General features: G+C 58.2%; 1 protein-coding gene across 39 annotated transcripts in view; it reads left to right on the top strand.

The window, feature by feature from the left end:
• Positions 1-6,934: 6,934 nt before the first annotated feature.
• Positions 6,935-21,186, top strand: part of OBSCN (obscurin, cytoskeletal calmodulin and titin-interacting RhoGEF) — a 165,270-nt gene continuing 151,018 nt past the window's right edge. For 29 of the 39 annotated variants that reach the window (XM_043584398.1, XM_043584311.1, XM_043584389.1 and 26 more), the window contains exons 1-9: positions 6,936-9,359; positions 12,384-13,391; positions 14,550-14,819; positions 15,514-15,774; positions 16,528-16,836; positions 16,959-17,225; positions 18,015-18,290; positions 18,717-18,992; positions 19,636-19,911. In XM_043584398.1, coding sequence (XP_043440333.1) covers positions 12,413-13,391; positions 14,550-14,819; positions 15,514-15,774; positions 16,528-16,836; positions 16,959-17,225; positions 18,015-18,290; positions 18,717-18,992; positions 19,636-19,911 — 2,914 coding nt within the window. In that variant the 5' untranslated portion in view covers positions 6,936-9,359; positions 12,384-12,412. Of the gene's footprint in view, positions 9,360-12,383; positions 13,392-14,549; positions 14,820-15,513; positions 15,775-16,527; positions 16,837-16,958; positions 17,226-18,014; positions 18,291-18,716; positions 18,993-19,635; positions 19,912-21,186 lie in introns of all 39 variants that reach the window. The other 10 variants (XM_043584471.1, XM_043584462.1, XM_043584420.1 and 7 more) reach the window with 3 other exon arrangements.

Genomic DNA, 21,186 nt, shown 5'->3' with positions numbered 1-21,186 from the left:
CCCATGGTTATGGGACAAGGCCTAGGACCCCTGCTGCCTGGACTCTGCACCCCAGGTGTTGCGATCTGGTTGTCCCGGGCTGTGGCCTGCTGTAGGGACGATAATGTGCACCCAGGGCTACTACACCCAGGGTTGTTCAGCACTACATGAGCCACGCGGGGTATGTGGGATCAGGTTGTCCCGGGCTGTGGCCTTCTCTAGGGACCGTAATGTGTGCCCAGGGCTGACTGCACCCAGGGTGTTCAGCACTGGGTGAACCACACGGGGTTGGAGATGGCAACTGATGGGGGAGCTTCTCCATTGGTCTCTGGACACACCAGCCTCATCCCAGCGCCGATTGACCACATTCAGCCTGAGGACACAATGCACCTTTCAACATTCTTTACAATATGTGTGACCTCCCCTTAATCTTGGTTATAAAGTATTTTCAAAGGCCACAGGAGTTTTTCCAGTGACATGAGGCACAGTCTCTTAGCACCAGGTAATTTCTGCAAGTGGCTGATGCTTTGGAAAGCAAAAAAGCTGATTCATTAAAGTGCTCAGCATTTACAGGGGCACCTGACTGGCTCGGTCAGTAGCACATACAGCTCTTGGTCTCAGAGTCTCGAGTTCAAGCCCCACGTTGGGTGTGGAGCCTGCTTAAAAGAATGTTTGGCACTGACAACATCCATGCTACAGTAGTGGTTTCTCAGGATGCCAACAGGGTGAAGATGTGAAATTTGGTGTTTTTCAGTGGCTGTAAGGAGTGCCCGTGGGTGTGCAGGCGACAAGATCTGTTAGCTTATCTTCGCGGTTTTATTTTCCACAAGAGTCACACGTGTCCTCAGGGAAATTTTCTGTTACAATTGCAGTGCCCCTTGAGGTTTTACAACAGATGGGTGTGTTGGTGTTTTCCGACAACATCAACCAATTCTCTGATTCTCCACGGATGCCAGCTGGGGGTCCAGCAGTTTAATTCAGCTCTGGTCCCATCTCTGTGGGACCCACAGGCTCGGGGATCCATCCCACAAGACCACCCCACTTCAGACGCCAACCCCATGTCCAGACATCACCTGTGCTGTGACCCATGGGCGACAGATGAGAGGTTCCCACGGCCCCTCCTCAGGTTTGATGAATGTGCTGGAAGGACTCACAGATCCTAGGGAAACACATATGGAAAACTTAGCGGTTTCTTACATAGGAAAGGATGTAATAAAGGGCACAGATGAACAGCCAGATGAAGAGGCACACGGGTGAGGTCCGGGAGGGTCCTGAGCCCAGTGGAGGCATGCCCCAACCCAGAAGCTCCCTGAACCCCCCACTACTGGGATCTTTGGGGTCTTTGCCACATAGGCACAAGGGATTGTGATAGCTCCCTAGGGGACGGGGGTGGGACTGAACGTTCCAGGCTTCCAGTCAGGTCTCCATCTTTCTGGGGACCTGCCCCCACCCAGGAAGGAACCAGCCAGGAGTCAGTCGCCTGGTTACATCAAGAGACGCTCTGTCACCGGGAAATCCCAAGGTGGGAAGGAGCTTGGTGTCAGGACCAGGATGGAGACCAGATGTGCCACCTTCCTTATGCCACAGGTCCTGAGCTGGGCAGCAGCCCACACGCCGAGCACCTGACCGTGTGCACACCTGCTTTTCTGGAGGACTCAGTGATTGCCTCCGAGTAAACCCAGCAGGGGTTGTCTAACCCTTTAGAACCCTTTCACTGAATGCTTCACTGTGAGGATGTGAGAGTCATGGTTTCAAGCATGCGGGCGTGGCCTTTCCAATGCCAGGTCAGCCAGGGTGCTGTGCCCAGACACCACAGACCAAGGGTTGTGAACACACTTCTTTCTCAGGGCTCTGGAGGCTGGAGGTCTGAGACATGGTGTCTGGTGAGGCTGATTTCCTGGTTCATGGACAGCATCTTCTGGAGGTGTCCTGTGGTGGAAGGGGCAAGGGTGACTTCCTAAGGGCACTGATCCCATCATTGGGGCTCCACCCTCAGCACCTCATCACCCACCAAAGGCCCTGCCTCCAAGACTGAGGCCCTGGCAGTATGAATTCGGGGTGGGGGGACCAAGGTATCCAGGCTGTGGAAGCCGGCTCAGGTCCCAGGGTGGTGCTGGGTGCCTGCTAACTGGCCGCTTAGTCTTAAGCCCATGTGCCAGTCCCTTCGGTCTGTGCTGCGGCCAGAAAGGCTCAGGTTCCTTCTGGGATAAAGGGTCTCTAGGTTCCGCTCACACTTGAGTTGTCCCTGAAGAAAGGGTGTCTTGCCCCAAATGTAGATTCATTCACGCTCTGTCTGGATGGGAGAGGGCACGGCCGACCCCCAGCCTCACCCTCCCCCAGGAAGGTCAGCAGGGAAGCGGAGGCTTGGCCTGCCTCTGTGTTCGGCTCAGTGAGCGTTTTCCAGATGATAATGTTTGCTGCACACTTGTTTCTCGCTGGACATAACCATATGAGGCCACACTCAAAAGTTAGCAGGTGGATTCAAAGGGCCCGCGTCCTCAGCTAGGACCCCACGTAGCCGGCACTACTTAGAAACGCGTATGTATTGCCCAGGGGAGCAAGTCTTCCCAGAGGCCAAACCTACTTCCTTAGGAAGGGTCTGCCCCAGCGCATGTCGCGGATAAACTTTGCAGACCCCTGCGCACGGACTCAGCTCCGCAGACACGAGGCTGTGCTGTTTGGGGTGCGGCTGGAAGAGCCCAGGGGCTTGAGTGAGCCCTGCACGCACCTGCAGAAGCTCGGGTCATTTCGGTCGTGCCGCTGTGCTCCCTTCTCTCGGGGCCTCGCTGCTGGCAACAAGGGCAGTAACTTAGAAGATTTGGGGGCCTGCACCCTTGCTCTTGCTATGGAAACTAAAATGAAGTATCTTTGGGAGGAAAGGAGGGGGATGGGAGCCGGTATCCTCCACAGTCAGGGTTTCTCCTGTTGGACGATGCGCAGAGCCAGAGAAGCACACGGGCGGGAGAAGGAACGGGTTCAACGGCATCCATCAGGGGCTACCCAGAGGCACGCTGACAATGCGGGGTGGGGGGGGGAGTAGGAGCGGATGGGTGGGGGGGGGGGCTCTGCTCTCCCCACCTGAGTCGGGCTGTTTGCATGGGCTGGTGTCCCCCCCACCCCTTCCCCGGTGCAGCCTCAGCGCCCTGGGTGGGGGTACAGCCTCAGCGCCCTGGGTTGGGGTACAGCCTCAGCACCCTGCGGTTGGGGTCGAGCTCATTTGCTCCAGTAGATCTTACCTTGTTCCTGAAATACTCCTGGGGAAAGTACACTTGAACCTGACTGGAATGAGTGGGGGGGGGGGGTGTCCCTGGAAGCCAGCAGCGTGGCCCACTGGCGTTCACAGAAGCCTTGTGGAGAACTGCGTTCCTCGCCCCCACGGGCCGCCAGCAGGACAGGGGGGGGGACCCCCCCATACCCAGGTGACTTGCATCATCACCTGTTTTTCCAAGAATGGATTTTTGTCTCTCACTTCTTTCCTTGCAAAGAAATACATGCTCGGAGTCTGGAGTCAGGGTAACACGTGGGCATGTTGGGTTACAGCACAAGGGTACTGGTGCTGGCCACCATGGCCTACTGATGGCTTTCAGCTTCCTGGCCTTCTGGCCTTTTTCCCAGTCCTGTGGCTTCTGGCGGAGGGTCGGAGGCAGTGTGGGCTGTTGGGCTCCCTTCCTGCCCCAGTGGTGTACCCCCATGACTCTGGAGGCCATTCCTCCCGAGGCCATTCCTCCTAGGCCTGGGAGGGTTGGGACACAGCCTTCTGCAGCTGAGGAAATCACACGCTTCGTCAGGAATCAGACCAGCTGGAGGCCTCCCCTGGGGCCGAGTCTGGCCCCCCATTTCTTGCACACAGTGTAATTGTGTGACAACTTAGTTTTGTAGCCCTTGTGACCTCTCAGGCTTGCAGCTGCCCTGAGCTCCACTGCGGCATCTCCCCTGCCCTTGGTGGCAGGGCCCAGGCCTGGAGGTCAGCCGTGCATGTCCTGAAACACGCTCCAGGTGTGGCTGTGGGCATGGGTGGGGCCACATAGCAGTGTGTGCAGGTGCAGAAGGAGACGGGCCCCCACAGGGGTGTGCCCAGGGTCACACAGCAGTGCTGGCAAGTGCAGGAGATGGCCCCGATGGCTTTCCAGGGGAATTCTACCAGACATTTAAGGAAGAGTTAACACCTATTCTCTTGAAGCTGTCCAAAAAATAGAAATGGAAGGAAAACTTCCAAACTCTTTCTGTGAAGAGTTACCTTGATTGCAAAACTAGACAAAGACCCCACTGAAAAGGAGAACTATAGACCAATTTCCCTGATGAACATGGATGCAAAAATCCTCAACAAGGTATTAGCCAACCAGATTCAACAATACATTAAAAAAATTACTCACCACAACCAAGTGGGATTTACACCTGGGATGCAGGGCTGGTTCAATATCTGCAAAACAATTAATGTGATTCATCACATTAATAAAAGAAAGGACAAGAACCATATGATCCTTTCAATAGATACAAAAAATCATTTGACAGAATACAGCATCCTTTCTTGATAAAAACCCTTAAGAAAGTAGGGATAGAACGAGCATACCTCGAGATCATAAAAGCCATATATGAATGTCCCAAGGCTAATATCATCCTCAATAGGGAAAAACAGAGCTTTCCCCGTAAGGCCAGGAATGAGACAGGGATGTTCACTCTTGCCACTGTTATTCAACATAGTACTGGAAGTCTTAGCCTCTGCAATCAGACAACACAAAGAAATAAAAGGCATCCAAATCAGCCAGGAGGAGGTCAAACTTTCACTCTTTGCAGATGACATGATACTCTATATGGAAAATCCAAAAGATTCCACCAAAAAACTGCTAGAATTGATTCATCAATTCAGCAAAGTTGCAGGATATAAAGTCAATGCACACAAATCGGTTGCCTTCCCATACACCAACAATGAAGTGACAGAAGAGAAATCAAGGAATTGATCCCATTTACAGTTGCACAAAAAAACATAAAATACCTAGGAATAAATCTAATCAAAGAAGGGAAAAGTCTGTACACTGAAAACTATAGAAAGCTTATGAAAGAAATTGACAAGACACAAAAAAAATGGAAAAAGGTTCCATGCTTCTGGATAGGAAGAACAAATATTGTTAAAATGTCGATACTACCCAAGCAATCTACATATTCAATGCAATCTCTATCAAAGTAACACCAGCATTCTTCACAGAGCTAGAACAAATAATCCTAAAATTTGTGTGGAACCAGAAAAGACCCCGAATAGCCAAAGCAATCTTGAAAAAGAAAACCAAAGCAGGAGGCATCACAATCCCAGACTTCAAGCTATACTACAAAGCTGTAATCATGAAGACAGTATGGTACTGACACAAGAACAGACACTCAGATGAATGGAACAGAATAGAGAACCCAGAAATGGACCCACAAATGTATGGGTAGCTAATCTTTGACAAAGCAGGAAAGAATATCCAATGGAATAAAGACAGTCTCTTCAGCAAGTGGTGCTGGGCAAACTGGACAGCAACATGCAGAAGAATGAACCTGGACCACTTTCTTACACCATACACAAAAATAAACTCAAAATGGATGAAAGACCTCAATGTAAGACAGGAAGCCACCAAAATCCTTGAGGAGAAAGCAGGCAAAAACCTCTTTGATCTTGGCTGCAGCAACTTCTTACTCAACACATCTCTGGAGGCAAGGGCAACAAAAGCAAAAGTGAACTACTGGGACCTCATCAAAATAAAAAGCTTCTGCACAGCAAAGGAAACAATCAGCAAAACTAAAAGGCAACGGACAGAATGGGAGAAGATATTTGCAAATGACATATCAGATGAAGGGTTAGTATCCAAAATCTATAAAGAAGTTGTCAAACTCAACACCCAAAAAACAAATAATCCAGTGAAGAAATGGGGAAAAGACATGACTAGACACTTCTCCAAAGAAGACATCCAGATGGCCAACCGACACGTGAAAAAAATGCTCCACATCACTCATCATCAGGGAAATACATATCAAAGCCACAATAAGATAACACCTTACACCTGTCAGAATGGCTAACATTAACAACTCAGGCAACAACAGAAGTTGGCGAGGATGCGGAGAAAGAGGATCTCTTTTGCATTGTTGGTGGCAATGCAAGCTGATGCAGCCACTCTGGAAAACAGTATGGAGGTTCCTCAAAAAACTAAAAATAGAACTACTGTATGACCCAGCAATTGCACTACTAGACATTTATCCAAGGGATACAGGTATGTTGTTTCAAAGGGACACATGCACCCCCATGTTTATAGCAGCACTATCAACAATAGCCAAAGTATGGAAAGAGCCCAAATGTCCATCAATGGAGAAATGGATAAAGAAGTTGTGATATATATATAGTGGAGTATTACTTGGCAATGAAAAAGAATGAAATCTTGCCATTTGCAACTATGTGGATGGAACTGGAGGGTATTATGCTAAGTGAAATTAGTCAGAGAAAGGCAAAAATCATATGACTTCACTCATATGAGGACTTTAAGAGACAAAACAGATGAACATAAGGGAAGGGAAACAAAAATAATATAAAAACAGGGAGGGGGACAAAACAAAAGAGACTCATAAATATGGAGAACAAACAGGGTTGTTGGAGAGGTTGTGGGAGGGGGGATGGGCTAAATGGGTAAGGGGCATTAAGGAATCTACTGAAATCATTGCTTCACTATATACTAACTAATTTAGATGTAAATTTTAAAAAATAAAAAATAAAGTTAAATTAAAAAAAACAGGGAGGGGGACAAAACAGAAGAGACTCATAAATATGGAGAACAAACAGAGGGTTACTGGAGGGGTTGTGGGAGGGGGGTGGGCTAAATGGGTAAGGGGCAGTATGGAATCTACTCCTGAAATCATTGTTGCACTATATGCTAAACTAATTTGGATGTAAATTTTTTAAAAATACAAAATAAAACAAGATAAAAAAATTAAAAAAAAAAAAGAAGGAAAAGTCCCCGCAAGGGTGTGCCCAGGGCCACACAGCCATGCGGGCAGCTCCAGAAGGAGACGGGCCCTGCAGGGGTGTGCCCGGGGCCACACAGCAGTGCAAGCATGGCCCCCTCCCCTTGGTGCCTCCCAGATGGGCCTCTCCCCTCAGACGGACCACTCACAGCTCAGCCAGGCCCATTGCTCCTGTCAGAGCCATGAGGAGGACGGGACAGTCCCATGGCATGCAGCCAGCATGTGGATGGTCTGGCACACCACATGAGCAGAGTGTAGATGCAGGGAGCATCAAGGAGGCCAAATGTCCCACAAGAGCCCAGTGATGTATGGGCAGGGGCTGCAGCCGGTGGCCTGGGGTCTGTCCACAGGCAGCAGATGGGCTGGTGCCAGGGGTGCATGGCCGGGGGGATCCTGATCTGCAGGTGCCACTTCCTAGAGCCAAACTTGCCTGTCTTTGACAGGGCATAGGGACAAGGGACTCAGAGAGACTTATGAGTGTGAGCTATGGGGGGTTACAGGTCAGAGAGGAGGATGAGCATGGGGGTGAGCTATGGAGGATCACAGGTCATGAGGAGGACAGAGGAGGAGGGTAAACTATGGAGGGTCACAGGTCAGGGAGGAGGATGGGGGAGGGTCTCCAGACCCCTCTATGGAGGGTCACAGGTCAGGGAGGAGGACTGGAAGAGGAGGATCCCAGGACTACAGGAAGTCAGAAGTCAGGGGGTAACTGCTAATATGCTGGTGTCAGGGGATCATCAAAGTTGAGATCATTCCCGGTCCCCGTGTGGCATCAGTGTTCACAGAAGAGGAAGAAGGACCCTGGAGGGCTTGCCCTCTGTTGGCTACAGCGTGACTAGCTATCTGTGTCTGTACCACCTCGGTGTCCAGGATCTTCAGGCACCTTCTCAGAATGTAGCTTCCCAAACCCTGAGAAATGAATGTCTGTTGAAGCCTTCTATTCTGTGGTTTTATCATGGTGACTGAGCTCAGATTTTGGGCACTCTGGGTGCATCTGGTCTGTGCTCAGATCCTCGGTTTCCCCAGCAGACACAGGGGTGCTGGCTGAGGGCAGGGGTGAAGCTGAGTGTGCATAGAACTCCCATCTTGCTGGCTATGGTGGGTCTGCTTCCTCCCTACCCTCCTTCCCACCTCCCTGGGTGCTCTGGACCCCTGGCCCTTACACCTGGCTGTGGTGAGGGTCAACTGGTGGACACACCTGCAGGAAAAGTCCTCAGATCAAGCAGGTGCAAGGGGCATGCCTGCGTGTCTTCCCCTGGTCCCTACCCTCATCTGGGGTTCCTGAAGGGGGTTTCTCAGACCTGGGCTGCTGGAGGCGGGGATCAACCACTTCCCAGCAGGTGGCCCCTCTGGGTCCTGGTTAAGCCCCACCAGACAAAGGCCACCTTTCACCCAGGCAGGGCTGGCCTTTTGTCCCTGCTTGTCCCTGCATCAGGGAGATAGCCATGGAGTTGGGAACAGTCTTCCTGGGTCATTTGCAGCACACACATTGTCCTGCCGGCCCACCCTGGGGCCTGGGGCCCTCCCTTGTCCATGGCCAGCAAAGGCCCCTAGCTGGGTTCTCAGGGGTTCCCATTTAAAGGTGCCATGGACACAACAGCTAGGCCAGGTGCTGCCGGAAGCACCAAGGATACAATACCTGCCCTAGGCCTGTGTGTAGCTTCTGGCTGCCCACCTATACCCAGAGTCTGCAGGACCTTCAGACGGCCAGTGCACTTGGCATGGTCCTGGGACCCCTGTCCCCTCTGGGCAGTCCTGGGTGCCCTCTGTGTGGTTTCTGGTCCCCCTCTCCCCTCTGGCTGGTTCTAGTCCCCTCTGGGCAGTCTTGGATCCCCTCTGGCTGGCTCTGGGTCCCCTCTGACTGGTTCTGGATCCCTTTCTGGGGGAGGGGTCCCAGGTCCCTTCAAGGTGATCTTGGATATCCTCTGGGGGTCTCAGGTCCCCCTCTCTCCTCTGGGTGGTTCTGGGTCCCCTAGGCTCCTTCCTTCCCTGCACTCCGGGATATTAGTCTGAACAGGGTTCCCCACAAGATGGGGTCCCTGCCCTACCCACATCCCTGCTGTCCCCCACCAAACACCTGGCCATGCAGAGTCTGTGCCCTTTGCTTCCATGGGGCTGGGGGTGAAACCAAATCCGGGGCAGTGACACCCGGGCTATTTTGGAGTTGGGCTGGGTTGGGCTGGCTGGTGGTGGGGGCGGGCCCAGCCTTCCCCAGCTGACAGCGTCCGCCTGTCCTTTCGTCCCTGTCCAGTCTGAGGACCGGCTAGAGAGTGGGCTGCTGGGTGGGAGCCGTGTCGGTCCTGGGCCCGTGGAGGGAGGTGAGACCCAGCAGCCCCTGCCCTGCCGTCTGAGCCCCCCGCCTGGGTGCTGCTCCCAGCCTCCCGTAGAGACAGGTGAGGAGGCAGGACAGACAGGGGTGGGGGCCATCCTGGGCCTAGCCCCTCTCCTCCAGGACTGCTCTGTTGAAGGTCAGGGCTGTGGGGTACAGTTAGCCCTGGGAGGGGGCTGGTCTAGCCAGGCTGTGCCGCTCCTCTGAGGGTTGGAGCCCTGGAATCCAGTCCCTGCAGTGACCTGAGCCCTCATTTGGGGAGGGAGCAGCTGGGGTGTGAGGTCAGGGGGCCATGGGGTGCATCCACCTCCTCCTTCGCTGGGGGCTCCCTGCTGTGAGGCAGGCCTAGAGGTCTGGCCGGCCCTGCCCCCAGCTCTGCTGAGATGGATGTCCGCTGACAGCTGGGGCTATTTTAGGCCTGTTGGCTCAGCAGAGGGGACAGCCAAAGGGGCACTGACACCTGACTCCAGGAAAGAATTTCCCCAGGAGTTCGGGAAGCCGCCAGCCCAGGGGTCTAGGGGGAGGCACAGACTCCAGGAGCTGCCCTTGGAAGTCTTTTCTGGAAGGGTGGGGGCGGGGGCAGCAGGGATTCCCAGGAAGGGACCAGACTCTGCAGTCAGGCTGCAAGTCACTTCCCACCCTTGGTGCATCTGAGAAATGGCCCAGGGGCCCCTGGAAGAGGACCTGAGATTGGCCGAGTTCTAGAAGAGCCAGGATGGAGGGTGTGGGCAGGGCTCAGTTCAGCCCCAGGGACTCCTGGGCTCTAGAGAAATGACCCCAGGTGGGGGTGGGGGAGTCATAGTCTCCATGTGGAGGGAGGCTCCTGCCAGTGCCAAGCTAGGTCCTCCAAGGCATCAGGAATCTGAGTGGGGTCTACAGGGAGCTGCCTTCCCAGGCGGGCATCTGAGGAAGGAAGGGGCTTTTCCTGGGAGGCTGGGGCTGTGTCCCCTCCTGAGTCTCCTGTCTCTGAGCTCACTGCTGCATGTATGTGCCCAATGGGAGTTCTGGGGGCCCCCAGAGGGTGTTCCCGACTTGGCCTGAAGGACGGTGGGTGGCTCTGGAGTCCTCGGGCAAGCATTTCTGGAGCTAGGGTTCTACTGACCAGTGGGGATGCCTGCCTGGCAGGGTAGACTCGGAGGCAGCTGTATCTGTGGGAGCCCCCAACCCTGGCTTCATGGTGTCTGCTGCATTGAGGTGGGAAATACAGGCTGTTAAATGAGGAGACAGGCATCAGCACTGTCCCTGGGGGCCTCAGAGGATCTTGGAGGTCTCTGCCCACCCCTGCCAGGCCAGGGGTCAGCCTGTACACCTGCCAAGGTCCTGGGCTGGCTCCCCCTAAGCACGTGTGGTGATGGGAGCTCCCTGTCCTGTCCCTGTTGCTGTTCCTGCCCCCCAGAGGCCACTAGCTGTGGGGTGGCCCCTGCCCATGCCCACTCATGAGCTCAGAGGACCTATCTCCCATAGCTGCACCTGGTGTGTTGGAGGGAGGATTCAGTGTCCTGCTTTGGGGAACCCACCGACTGTGATTCAGGAGGGGGGCCCTGGGAGCTTAGATCTCAGGGGTGATCTGAGTAAGCCTTCTCCAGAGGGACATCAAGGCCCAAGAGGGCGTCCCCAGGGGCGGGGCTCTGGTGGCCACCTGCCCAGGTCCTCCCAGCTCCAGAATATGGCCAGGCTGTGGGGGGCAGGGGCCAGAGGTGCTGACCACACAGTGAGTCAGCAGGCTGGAGCGGTCTCACCTCCTAGAGGGGGATTAAGGGGGATTAGGCCCTGAATCACAGGACATCACCCCACTTGTCCCCCAGTGGGCAGCCCACGCTAGAAGCCCAGCTGTGGATTGGGGAAGGAGTAAAGGTGCTTGAGGCCAGCCCTGAGCCCAGTGAGCTGTTGTTCTTACATAAAGAAGCCGGGGGGGGGGGGGGGGGGTAAGGCCCAGGCTCACCATACCCACCTGTGCTGAAGGCCAGCTGGGGCCTGAGGGGGAGGGGAGGCTTAGGCAGAGACCTGTCCCCTGAGGCTTTTGGGTGGTGCCCACCCCATCCCCACAGGGTGCCTGGCCAGTGGAGCCACAAAGTCTGTAGAGTGACAGGGCTCCTGCCAGTCAACCTGGCCAGGCCCTTCCCAGGGGACTCTCTGCCTGTCCTCCCTGGGCTCACTGCTGACTGTGTGCCCTCCAGATCCTCCTGTGGCTGTTCACAGCGAGGGGGTGTGGGCAGCTCAGCCAGTTAGGAGGAAGTCACCTGGCAACAGGGTCTCTAATCCTTCCCTGCTCATCAGGGTTTTTTGGCAGGGGAGGGGAGGAGGCATCGCAGGACAGGTGCAGGCAGCTACAGGTGGGACAGGTCTCTGTCGTGGGCACTTCCTGGGGCGAGGAGGGTTGAGCTGCACCCGGCAGGATGTGTGGCCCAACAGCTTTGGAAGATGAGTCACCCGGAGGAGGAAGTGGGGGAACAAAAGGGGACATGCAGGGCCAAGGGCTCAGAGGAGAGCCTGCTGGGAGATGGGTCACCTTGGGTGCACTCCCGCCAGGGGCCAGGCCCCGTCCAGGTGTGGAGAGCTGAGTGGCAGTGATGTAAGCAGACTGGAGTTTCAGACTCCAGGAAGCAGAGGTGTGTGGGGGACGGGAACTGGTCACCAGGAAGCAGCTGGAGTGGGCAGGGGGGAACAGGCAGGTCTGTGTGGAGAGGTACAGCATGGCCCCCAGGGTAGGGAGGACCCTGATGCACAAAGAGGAGGGCCAGCCTGGCTGCTGGTGTGCTGTTTTGGGACAGGTTCTCAACTGGACCTGAGTTGGGGCGTAGGGCTAGAGCTGGGGGGACAGGAAGGAGATATGCTCACCCATTAGAAAAGCCCGTCGAGGGGTGCACCAGACTCCAGGTGCCCAGAAAGGGGTAAATCTGATTTTCTGCACCACTGTGCCTTCTGGTAGTTCTACCTGCGCGTGGAGGTGGGGGGTGGAGATAAGGCCGGGAGGTGTCCACCCTGGGTTAGACTGGGTTCTTCAGGGACACTGGTTGGGAAGCCGCGGAGGATTCAGACAGCACCTGCGTCTCATCCCCACTATGACCTTCCCCCAACCTGCTCTCAGGTCCGTCCTGCCGCCCCCCGCCCCCCACCATGGATCACTCATTCAGCGGGGCGCCCCGATTCCTGACCCGGCCCAAGGCCTTTGTGGTGTCGGTGGGGAAGGACGCCACGCTGAGCTGCCAGATCGTGGGCAACCCTACGCCGCAGGTGAGCTGGGAGAAGGACCAGCAGCCGGTGGAGGCGGGCTCTCGCTTCCGGCTGGCCCAGGACGGCGACCTGTACCGCCTCACCATCCTGGACCTGGCCCTGGGCGACAGTGGGCAGTACGTGTGCCGCGCGCGCAATGCCATCGGCGAGGCCTTCGCGGCCGTGGGCCTGCAGGTGGACGCCGAGGCCACTTACGCCGAGCAGGCGCCCCACTTCCTGCTGCGGCCCACGTCCATCCGCGTTCGCGAGGGCGCCGAGGCCACCTTCCGCTGCCGCGTGCGCGGCTCGCCGCCCATGGCCGTGAGCTGGGCCAAGGACGGCCGGCGCCTGGGCGCGCCCGACGCCCCCCGGGTGCGCGTGGAGGCCAGCGGCGAGGCCAGCGCGCTGCGCATCCAGTCCGCGCGGCCGCGCGACGGAGGCACATACACGGTGCGCGCCGAGAACCCGCTGGGCGTCGCCAGTGCCGACGCCGCGCTCACGGTAGACGCGGACCCAGACGCCGCCCCGCCGGGAGCCTCCACTGCCGGGCTTCTGGCGCACCTGCAGCGGCGTCGGGAGGCGATGCGCGCCGAGGGCATCCCTGCCTCGCCACCTGGCTCTGGCACGCGCACCTGCACGGTGACTGAAGGCAAGCACGCGCGCCTCAGTTGCTACGTGACGGGCGAGCCTAAGCCAGAGACGGTGTGGAAGAAGGATGGCCAGCTGGTGGTGGAGGGCCGGCGACACCTGGTGTACGAGGACGCTCAGGAGAACTTCGTGCTCAAGATCCTCTTCTGCAAGCAGTCGGACCGGGGCCTCTACACCTGCACGGCGTCCAACCTGGTGGGCCAAACCTACAGCTCCGTGCTAGTCGTCGTACGAGGTGAGCGCCTCGCCCGCGGGGGCCGGGAGTGCACGGTCCCGCCCAGGTCGCGGCCCGCAGAGCCCAGAAGCAGGCGCCTCCCCAGTCCCGCCCCCACCTGGAATGGAATCCGTGGTGGAATCCTGAGGCAGAGCTGTTGGCGGCTCTAGCCTCTTCGGGCCCAGGAAATGAGGGTGACACGGATGACCCTCGGCCTGTCCCATTGTCTTTGTGAGAGTCACATGAGTGAACAAAGCGCTTTGTCCTAAGCAACCCCTCCTCCTGAGACACTGTCGGGGTGAACCAGGCCCTCTACCCCAGTGACAGGTTGCCAAAGGGGTCTCCCAGGCAGAGTCGGGGAGAAAGGCAAGGGCTGGGGCTGGGGCCGAGCCGGGTTGAGCCAGTTCACAGGTTCCCGTTGAGGATCCCTGGAGGGGTCTGGGGCTCCCTCCGGGTTCTGGAGGGAAGCCCTGGTAGGCGACGTGATCAGGTCCCGCGGGCAAGTTGGCGAGGCTCCTAAGAGCAGAGACTGACCTCCACTTCTGACCCGCTGTAGGATCTCAGGGCGCTCCGACCTTCAGTGTGCGCCCCAGGCCATGGCCCACGCGGAGGAAACAGCCCGGTTCCTTGGGGAGGGAGGCTGCACAGGGGGAAATGCGCAGGGCAGCGGGGCCTGGCCCACAGCCGGTGATCAGAGACTGCAGTGATCTGGAGCTGGCCCCGCAGCCTGGCTGCTGCGTGGGCGTGGGCGTGGGCGTGAGTCCCCCGAGCTTTGCGCTGGGCTGCTGTCTGCGGGCCTCGGTTCTCCTTTTTGTCTTCAGGACATCTCCTAATGTTTAAGGGAAAGGGGCTCTTCAGGTTCTGTGCCCTCGCCCGCCCCTGTCCCACCTCCATCCCCCTACCTCCCTACACACTTCCCTGCTGCTCGTCTGCCTCTCCACTCCCCCCTGCCCCGTAGCCCCCTCAACCCTGCCCTGGTCCCCCGCCCCCCACGCTCCAGCCTCCCACTCCGAACCCCTTAACCTGCCCCCCTTCCTGCCCTCCGCCGCAGCTCACCGCTGCTCCATCCCCACGATCTGCCCCCTCCCCCCTCCTCTGTCTCCTCGGAGCTCTCTTCCCTGCCTCGCCTCTGCAAGCATCCCGCCGCCCCAGCACCTCTCACGCGCCTCCTCCCCGCAGAGCCCGCCGTGCCCTTCAAGAGGCGACTTCAGGACCTGGAGGTGCGGGAGAAGGAGTCGGCCACGTTCCAGTGCGAGGTGCAGCTGCCGTCCACGGAGGCCGCGTGGTACAAGGAGGACACGCGTCTGTGGGCCAGCGCCAAGTACGGCATCGAGGAGGCGGGCACTGAGCGCAGGCTCACGGTGCGCAACGTCTCGGCCGACGACGACGCCGTCTACATCTGCGAGACCACGGAGGGCAGCCGCACGGTGGCAGAGCTAGCGGTGCAAGGTGGGAGGGGTCGGGCGGGAAAGGGGTAGGGTCCTACGGGGGGGGGGGCAGGGGGTCATGTGGGGGTGAGGGCAGGGGTCCTGCGGGTGGCAGCATGGGTTGGGGGGGTAGGGGTCCTGCGGGTGGCAGCGCCATGCTGGTGGTGAGGCCTTGCAGGAGGTGGGCAGCGATCAGAAGGGGCTGGGCAGGGGTCCTGCGGGATGCGGACAGGGGTCCTGTGGGGGGGGGGTGAAGGGGCCGGAAGGGGCAGGGAAGGGGTCCTGGGGGGGGCAGAGGTCATGCGGGATGGGGCAGGGGTCCTGCGGTGGTGGGGGTAGGGTCCTATGGGGGGAGCAGGGGTCATGTGAGGGTGAGGGCAGGGGTCCTATGGGAGGTCAGGGGTCGCGTGGGGGAGGGCAAGGGTCCTGCGGCTGGTGGGGCCATGCAGGTGGAGGGGTCATGTGGAGGGTGGGGCCTTGCAAGGAGTGGGCAGGGATGGGAAGGGGCAGGGCAGGAGTCCTGGGGGATGGGGACAGGGGTCCTGGGGGGGCAGGTGTCTTGCAGGGGCACTGGGGGCATCATGCAGGGGGCGTGGGGCCATGTGGGGGGTGGGGGGATGGTGTCTTGCAGGGGTGGACAGGGGCCCAGAAGGTGTGCTGGAAGGAGGCTGGGGCAGGGGTCCTATCTGACCAGCCTCTCACCCTGACCACCACAGGAAACCTCATTCGGAAGCTCCCGAGGAAGACCGCGGTGCGTGTGGGTGACACGGCCATGTTTTGTGTGGAGCTGGCCAGGCGCGAGGGCCCTGTCCACTGGCTGAGGAACCAGGAGGAGATGGTGGCCGGGGGCCGCGTGGCCATCACCACAGAAGGCATGTGCCACACGCTGACCATCTCCCAGTGCAGCCTGGAGGACGTGGGCGAGGTGACCTTCACTGCTGGTGACTGCCGGACGTCCACCCAGTTCTTCGTGTCTGGTAAGGGCCTGGGGAGTGCCCTTGGATGGACAGTGCCCTTTGCCTCCTTCGTCCATGGGGCCCTGCTGTGCTCTCCAGCCCGCTGCACGGAAGGCTTTGGGGGACTGAACCAATGGGTCATAGCTTCAGTTTCCTAGGGCCCCTGGTTTGTTTGCGCCTTTCTTCACCGTGATCACCCCAGGTGACTGTGAGGTAGCAGTCCTGGTGGCCTCCCCACTCTATGAACCAAATTAGAAGGTAGGGATTGTTGTGGGTGGCATGGGGTGGGTGTGGGATTTCAGGTGTAGGCGTGTCCTCTTTCTGTGACCTTTGGTATCCCATTTGTAGATTGGGTGGTAGGTTCCCTCCCCCCACCCACACCCATTGGTCAGCCCTTGGTTGGGGTAGGAATGTGTCCCTGCACACAGGTCTGAGCACCCTCAGAGTGGTCACTGCACCTGCTTTGGTCACTGGTTAGCCTAAGACCTGCAGAAACGGATAAGCCTGGTCCCCAGGCCACGTGCACAGTTTGAGTGGCCTGAAGCCGGAGCACTCTTCCCACTGCAACCAAAGAAATGGCCACAGGGCTGGGACAGGGGTGGCAGGCCCACGCCCTCCCTGGGCCCAGCGTCCCCTTGTGCCATGGCCATTCCCAGATCATGAAAGTAGCTCCCCCAGCAGGGTGGGGTTCTGTGACACCTTGAAGGGCTGAGCTTGGACCCAGGGCTTTGGGAGGGAACTGCCGGTCAGTGATATTGACTGTGCTCTCTCCAGCCCCTAGGAGGCCGCCCCTGCATGCCCCTGAGACCCCTGTGGTAAAGGGAAGGACAGAGTGTTCTGTCACCCTTGCCTGGTCCCCACCACCCCATGGGGACCGCCCTGTCCCCATCGACGGTTATCTGGTGGAAAAGAAGCGGCTTGGTGCCTACACCTGGAGCCGGTGCCACGAGGCGGAGTTGGTGGCTGAACGTGAGCTGACTGTGGCCAGCGTGGCTGAGGAGGGGGACTTCCAGTTCCGGGTATCAGCTGTGAACAGCTTTGGCCAGAGCCCCTACCTGGAGTTTCCAGGGACTGTGCACCTGGGTAAGTGAGGAAGGCTCCTGGAGCCTGTCCCAAGGGCTTCCTGGGGGAGGGGGAACTTAGGCTCTGGAGGGGGAGCAGAGGAGGGCAGAGGCCGGCCCCTTCCTAAGGCCCTCACTCTGCAGCCCCCCAGCTGGCTGTGAAGACTCCTCTGAAGGCAGTGGAGGCGGTAGAGGGTGGCGAGGTGACCTTCTCGGTGGACCTCACTCTGGCCTCTGCTGGAGAGTGGTTCCTGGATGGCCAGGCCCTAAAGGCCAGCAGTGTGTATGTGATCCGTCACGACGGCACGCAGCATGCCCTCACCATCCGCTCCGTGTCCGCCAGCCTGCATGGCGCTGAGCTCAAGTTCGTGGCCAACGGAATTGAGAACAGCATCCGTATGGAGGTCCGAGGTAGGGGGACTCCAGCTGTGACCCCCCAGGCCTCTTCCCTAGGGGCAGGGTGGGCTCCCAGGTAGTCTCCTGGATGTGGCAGGCAGGGGAGGGGCGTGTGGCTGTGAACCCCCCAGGCATCTTCCCTAGGACCAGGTGGGCTCTGGGTGGTCTGGATGCGGTGGGCAGGACAGAGGAAGGGGGTGTGAGGCAGCTTGCCCAGGGCTGGGGGCGGCCTCGGCCTCAGCGTGAGTGGAGGAGGAGCTGCAGGACCTCACTTCTGCATCTGTCTGCTCCCCTCTCTCTCTGCAATCTTGTCTCTTCCTCTTTTTTTCTGTCTGTTCTCCCATACCCCACCCCCCACTGTGTCTACTCTTTACTGTCTCATTCTCTTGCCCATACATCCTCTCTGTCCGCTTTCTCTGTCCACTCTCCTCTGCCCCCTCCCCATCCCTGTCCATCTCCTCTGTCCCCCTCCTCTGTCCCCTCCCCCTCCATATCCATTTCCTCTGTCCACTCTCCACTGTCCCCTCCCCCTCCCTGTCCCCATCCGTCCCCTCTGTCTGCCTCCTCTGTCCACCCCCTCCCTCTGCCCCCTCCCCTCTGCCCCCTCTCCCTCTGTCCACCTCCTCTGTCCCCTCCCTAATGTCCCCTCCCTTTGTCCATCCCCTATGTCCCCTCCCCATCTGTCCACCCCCTCCCTCTGCCCCCTCTCCCTCTGCTCCTTCCCCTTCTGCCCCCTTCCCCTTCCCCCCCCCCATCCACCCCTCTGTCTACGTCCCCTGTGTCCACCTGTGTGGCCCCACACAGCCCCAGGGCTGGCCGCCAAGCGTCCAGTGGCAGCTGTGAGGGAAGTGCTGGCCCGGCTGCATGAGGAGGCACAGCTCTTGGCAGAGCTCTCAGACCAGGCTGCAGCGGTGACATGGCTGAAGGACGGCCACGTGCTGCCCCTGGGCCCCAAATACGAGGTCCAGGCGAGTGCCGGACAGCGGGCACTGCTGGTGCGGGATGTGGTGCGAGATGATGCTGGCCTGTACGAGTGTGTCAGCCGTGGGGGCCGCATCGCCTACCAGCTGTTGGTGCAAGGTGATGTCCTCTGTGTGTGTGTGTGTCCACGTCCTCGCCTGCCCACCATCACCATAGTCACGGCCACATATTATGTTCCCAGCTCTGGGCAGGCTCTAGGGGGTCTGGGCAGTGGGAGCCCCTGTCCTCTGTCCTTGTGGGAGGGTGGGGGACTTAGCTGATCTTGGGGAGCGGGAGGCTGGGAAACTGGTTCCAGTGACGCTATGGTGTGAGAGGTGGACAGCCTGTGAGAGGGTGGGGAGGGTCTTCCTAAGAGCAGGTGGTGCGTGAGTGGTTAGAGGTCAGCATCCCAGGCCAGTCCTGCCTCTGAATGGGACCCTGGTCAGTGAGGCCCTGGAGCTCTGGGCGTCTCCATCTGCTGTCTGAGTGGGTGGATGTGTGGCCAGGGCTTTGCCGGCCCCCTGACCTGCCCATGTGCCCTTGCAGGGCTCACTCCCTTTCTGCACAAGGACACAGCTGGTGGCTTGGTGGATGCCGTGGCCGGGGGCCCAGCCCACTTTGAATGTGAGACTTCTGAGGCCCAGGTTTGTGTGCGCTGGTACAAGGATGGCACGGAGCTCAGCCGCTCCAGCCAGCGCTTCCTGCAGGAGGACGTGGGAACGTGGCACCGGCTGGTGGCAGCCTCGGTCACCAAGCAGGATGAGGGCACCTACACATGCCGTGTGGGCGAGGACTCCGTGGACTTCCAGCTGCGTGTCAGTGGTGAGCTGCAGCCTCCAGGACTTGGTGGGTAGGAAGCAGGTCCGGCTGCATCAAGCACTTGTGAGGCCAAGCTGCCCGGCCCTTCCTTTTTTCCAAGAATGCTTGTGGGGGTGCAGTTGCTTCCGGAATTGGGGAAAGAAAGTGCCCACAGAACTAATGTTTAGATGAGAGAGGAGTGTGGGTATGGAGAATAAAAGATAAGAAATTTGCAGCCCTTTTTCTCTTTTTGAGGATGAAAAAGTGAGGCTGGCAAGACCCAAAAGGTGCCGGAAGCCACCTCGGCAGGTTAAATTGGGATCTTGATGGACGAGGCTCTGGCTCTTTCTAGAACCTATTGGTGCATCTTGGTGGATTCTCAGGATCTGGCTTTGCCTGAGTCCTGGCTCTTAGTAGGGTCTTGGCCACTGCCCCCCATGCCTCCCTCCATCTGTCCCCAGGCACCAGCCGGGGTGCCCATCATGCTGCTTAGAGGGGTTAGGGCACAAGCCCCACCCTGTGCCTGAGGAGGGTCCCACTGGCAGCACCTGACATGAAGGATTCCCAAGGTGGCCTGGAGTCTACAGCGTGTCTGTGCCTTGGCTCCAGGTCTTGGGAAACCTCACCTAACTAGGACCTCTGACCACCTGTCCCTCCCTGTCCTTAGAGCCCTCGGCCGTGTTTGCCAAGGGGCAGCCGGCATGCAGTGAGGTGCAGGCCAAGGTGGGGGCCAGCGCCATGCTGAGCTGCGAGGTGGCCCAGGACAAGACGGAGGTGACGTGGTACAAGGGCGGGAAGAAGATGAGTGCCAGCTCCAGAGTGCGCATGGAGGCCACGGGCTGCAGCAGGAGGCTGGTGGTGCAGCAGGCGGGGAAGGTGGACGCCGGGGAGTACAGCTGCGAGGCCAGGGGAGAGAAGGTCTCCTTTCACCTGGACATGACAGGTCAGTTGATGAGGCAGATGTATGACCGTATCCTAGGAACAGGCCTGGAGGAAGTATATAGGTGGGGACTGGGGCAGTGATCTGCAGCTTGGTCAGGGCCTGTATCAGTCAGTTATCTGGTGCCATGTAAGAAGTACCCCCAAACTTTGGAGACAGTTGGTTCTGTGGTTAGGAACTCAGGCAGGGCTCAGTGAGACCGTTCATTTCTGCTGGGACAGGAAGATCCAGCCTGGCTTCATCCATGCATCTGAGGTCCTAGTAGCGGTGGTTTCAGTGGATGCATCTGTCTGGGACAGCAAGCCTCTCTCTCCTTGTGATGCTGGCGAGGCTCACTCCTGTGTCTGGGATACCTTTCTTTCCTCATGATGCCTCACCCCAGGGCCCATTTCTCCCTGTGGAGAGCCAGCTCCTTCCCCTCAGGGCATAGCAGAGCTACAGGGCTCGTTAATGTCTGTGGTCAGAGTATGACCTCCGTCACCTTGTATGGTGGAAAGACAGGCATAAGGCCAGTCTGGTTTCAAGGTGGGGGAGAAGTAGACCCCACCGTTGAGGGGTGTGGACGCAGGGAGGCTTGGCTTATCAGGGACCACTTCTAACAGTCTATCACAGGGACATCCCGGGGACACAGTTTCTGTCTGTCTCTAATTCTCTGCCTTCCTGAACACAAGATAAGGATCTTTCTAATGCTTGTTGCCTCATGGTCACAAGATGGCTTCCACAGCTCTGGCCATCACATTCAAGGTGGGAAGAACATGCAAGGGGTGTTTTTTTATTCCTTTTTTGTCTGCTGTGGTTTCAAACACTCTGATGGCCACACCCCCCTGCAGATAGCCTGGAAAAATGTGCCCCTGGCCCTACTGCCTCAGCAGTGGGATGTCGAGGGTGGAGGAGGTGGGCCAGTGGTTACGTGGCTGGCCTGTGTGTGTGCTGGGACTGCCCTGTCCCACGGGGTGACTGCACGCTGAGATTGGACACCCTGTTCAAGGCAAGCAGTGCAGGGATCAGAGTGTAGATAGGGTCAGATCTAACCTCTGCTGGGTGACTGGGGCAACTTGTCAGTGTTGTGTGTCCCTGAAACTCACCTGTGCCCCCAGACCTCAGAACGTGGCCTAATGTGGACATGGGGTCTTTGCAGAGGTGATCAAGGTTGAGGTGGATCTTGAGGTGAGAGCATCCTGGATCAGGGTGGGTCCTTATGAGATGAGGGAGGGGGATTTGAGATGGCCACATGGAGACAGAGGCAGAGACTGGGGATATGGCCACAGCCATGAGCCC

The sequence above is a fragment of the Prionailurus bengalensis genome, chromosome A1 (genome assembly GCF_016509475.1).
Source record: "Prionailurus bengalensis isolate Pbe53 chromosome A1, Fcat_Pben_1.1_paternal_pri, whole genome shotgun sequence".
NCBI classification, from domain to species: domain Eukaryota; kingdom Metazoa; phylum Chordata; class Mammalia; order Carnivora; family Felidae; genus Prionailurus; species Prionailurus bengalensis.
This window is presented reverse-complemented; position numbering and strand designations above follow the sequence as displayed.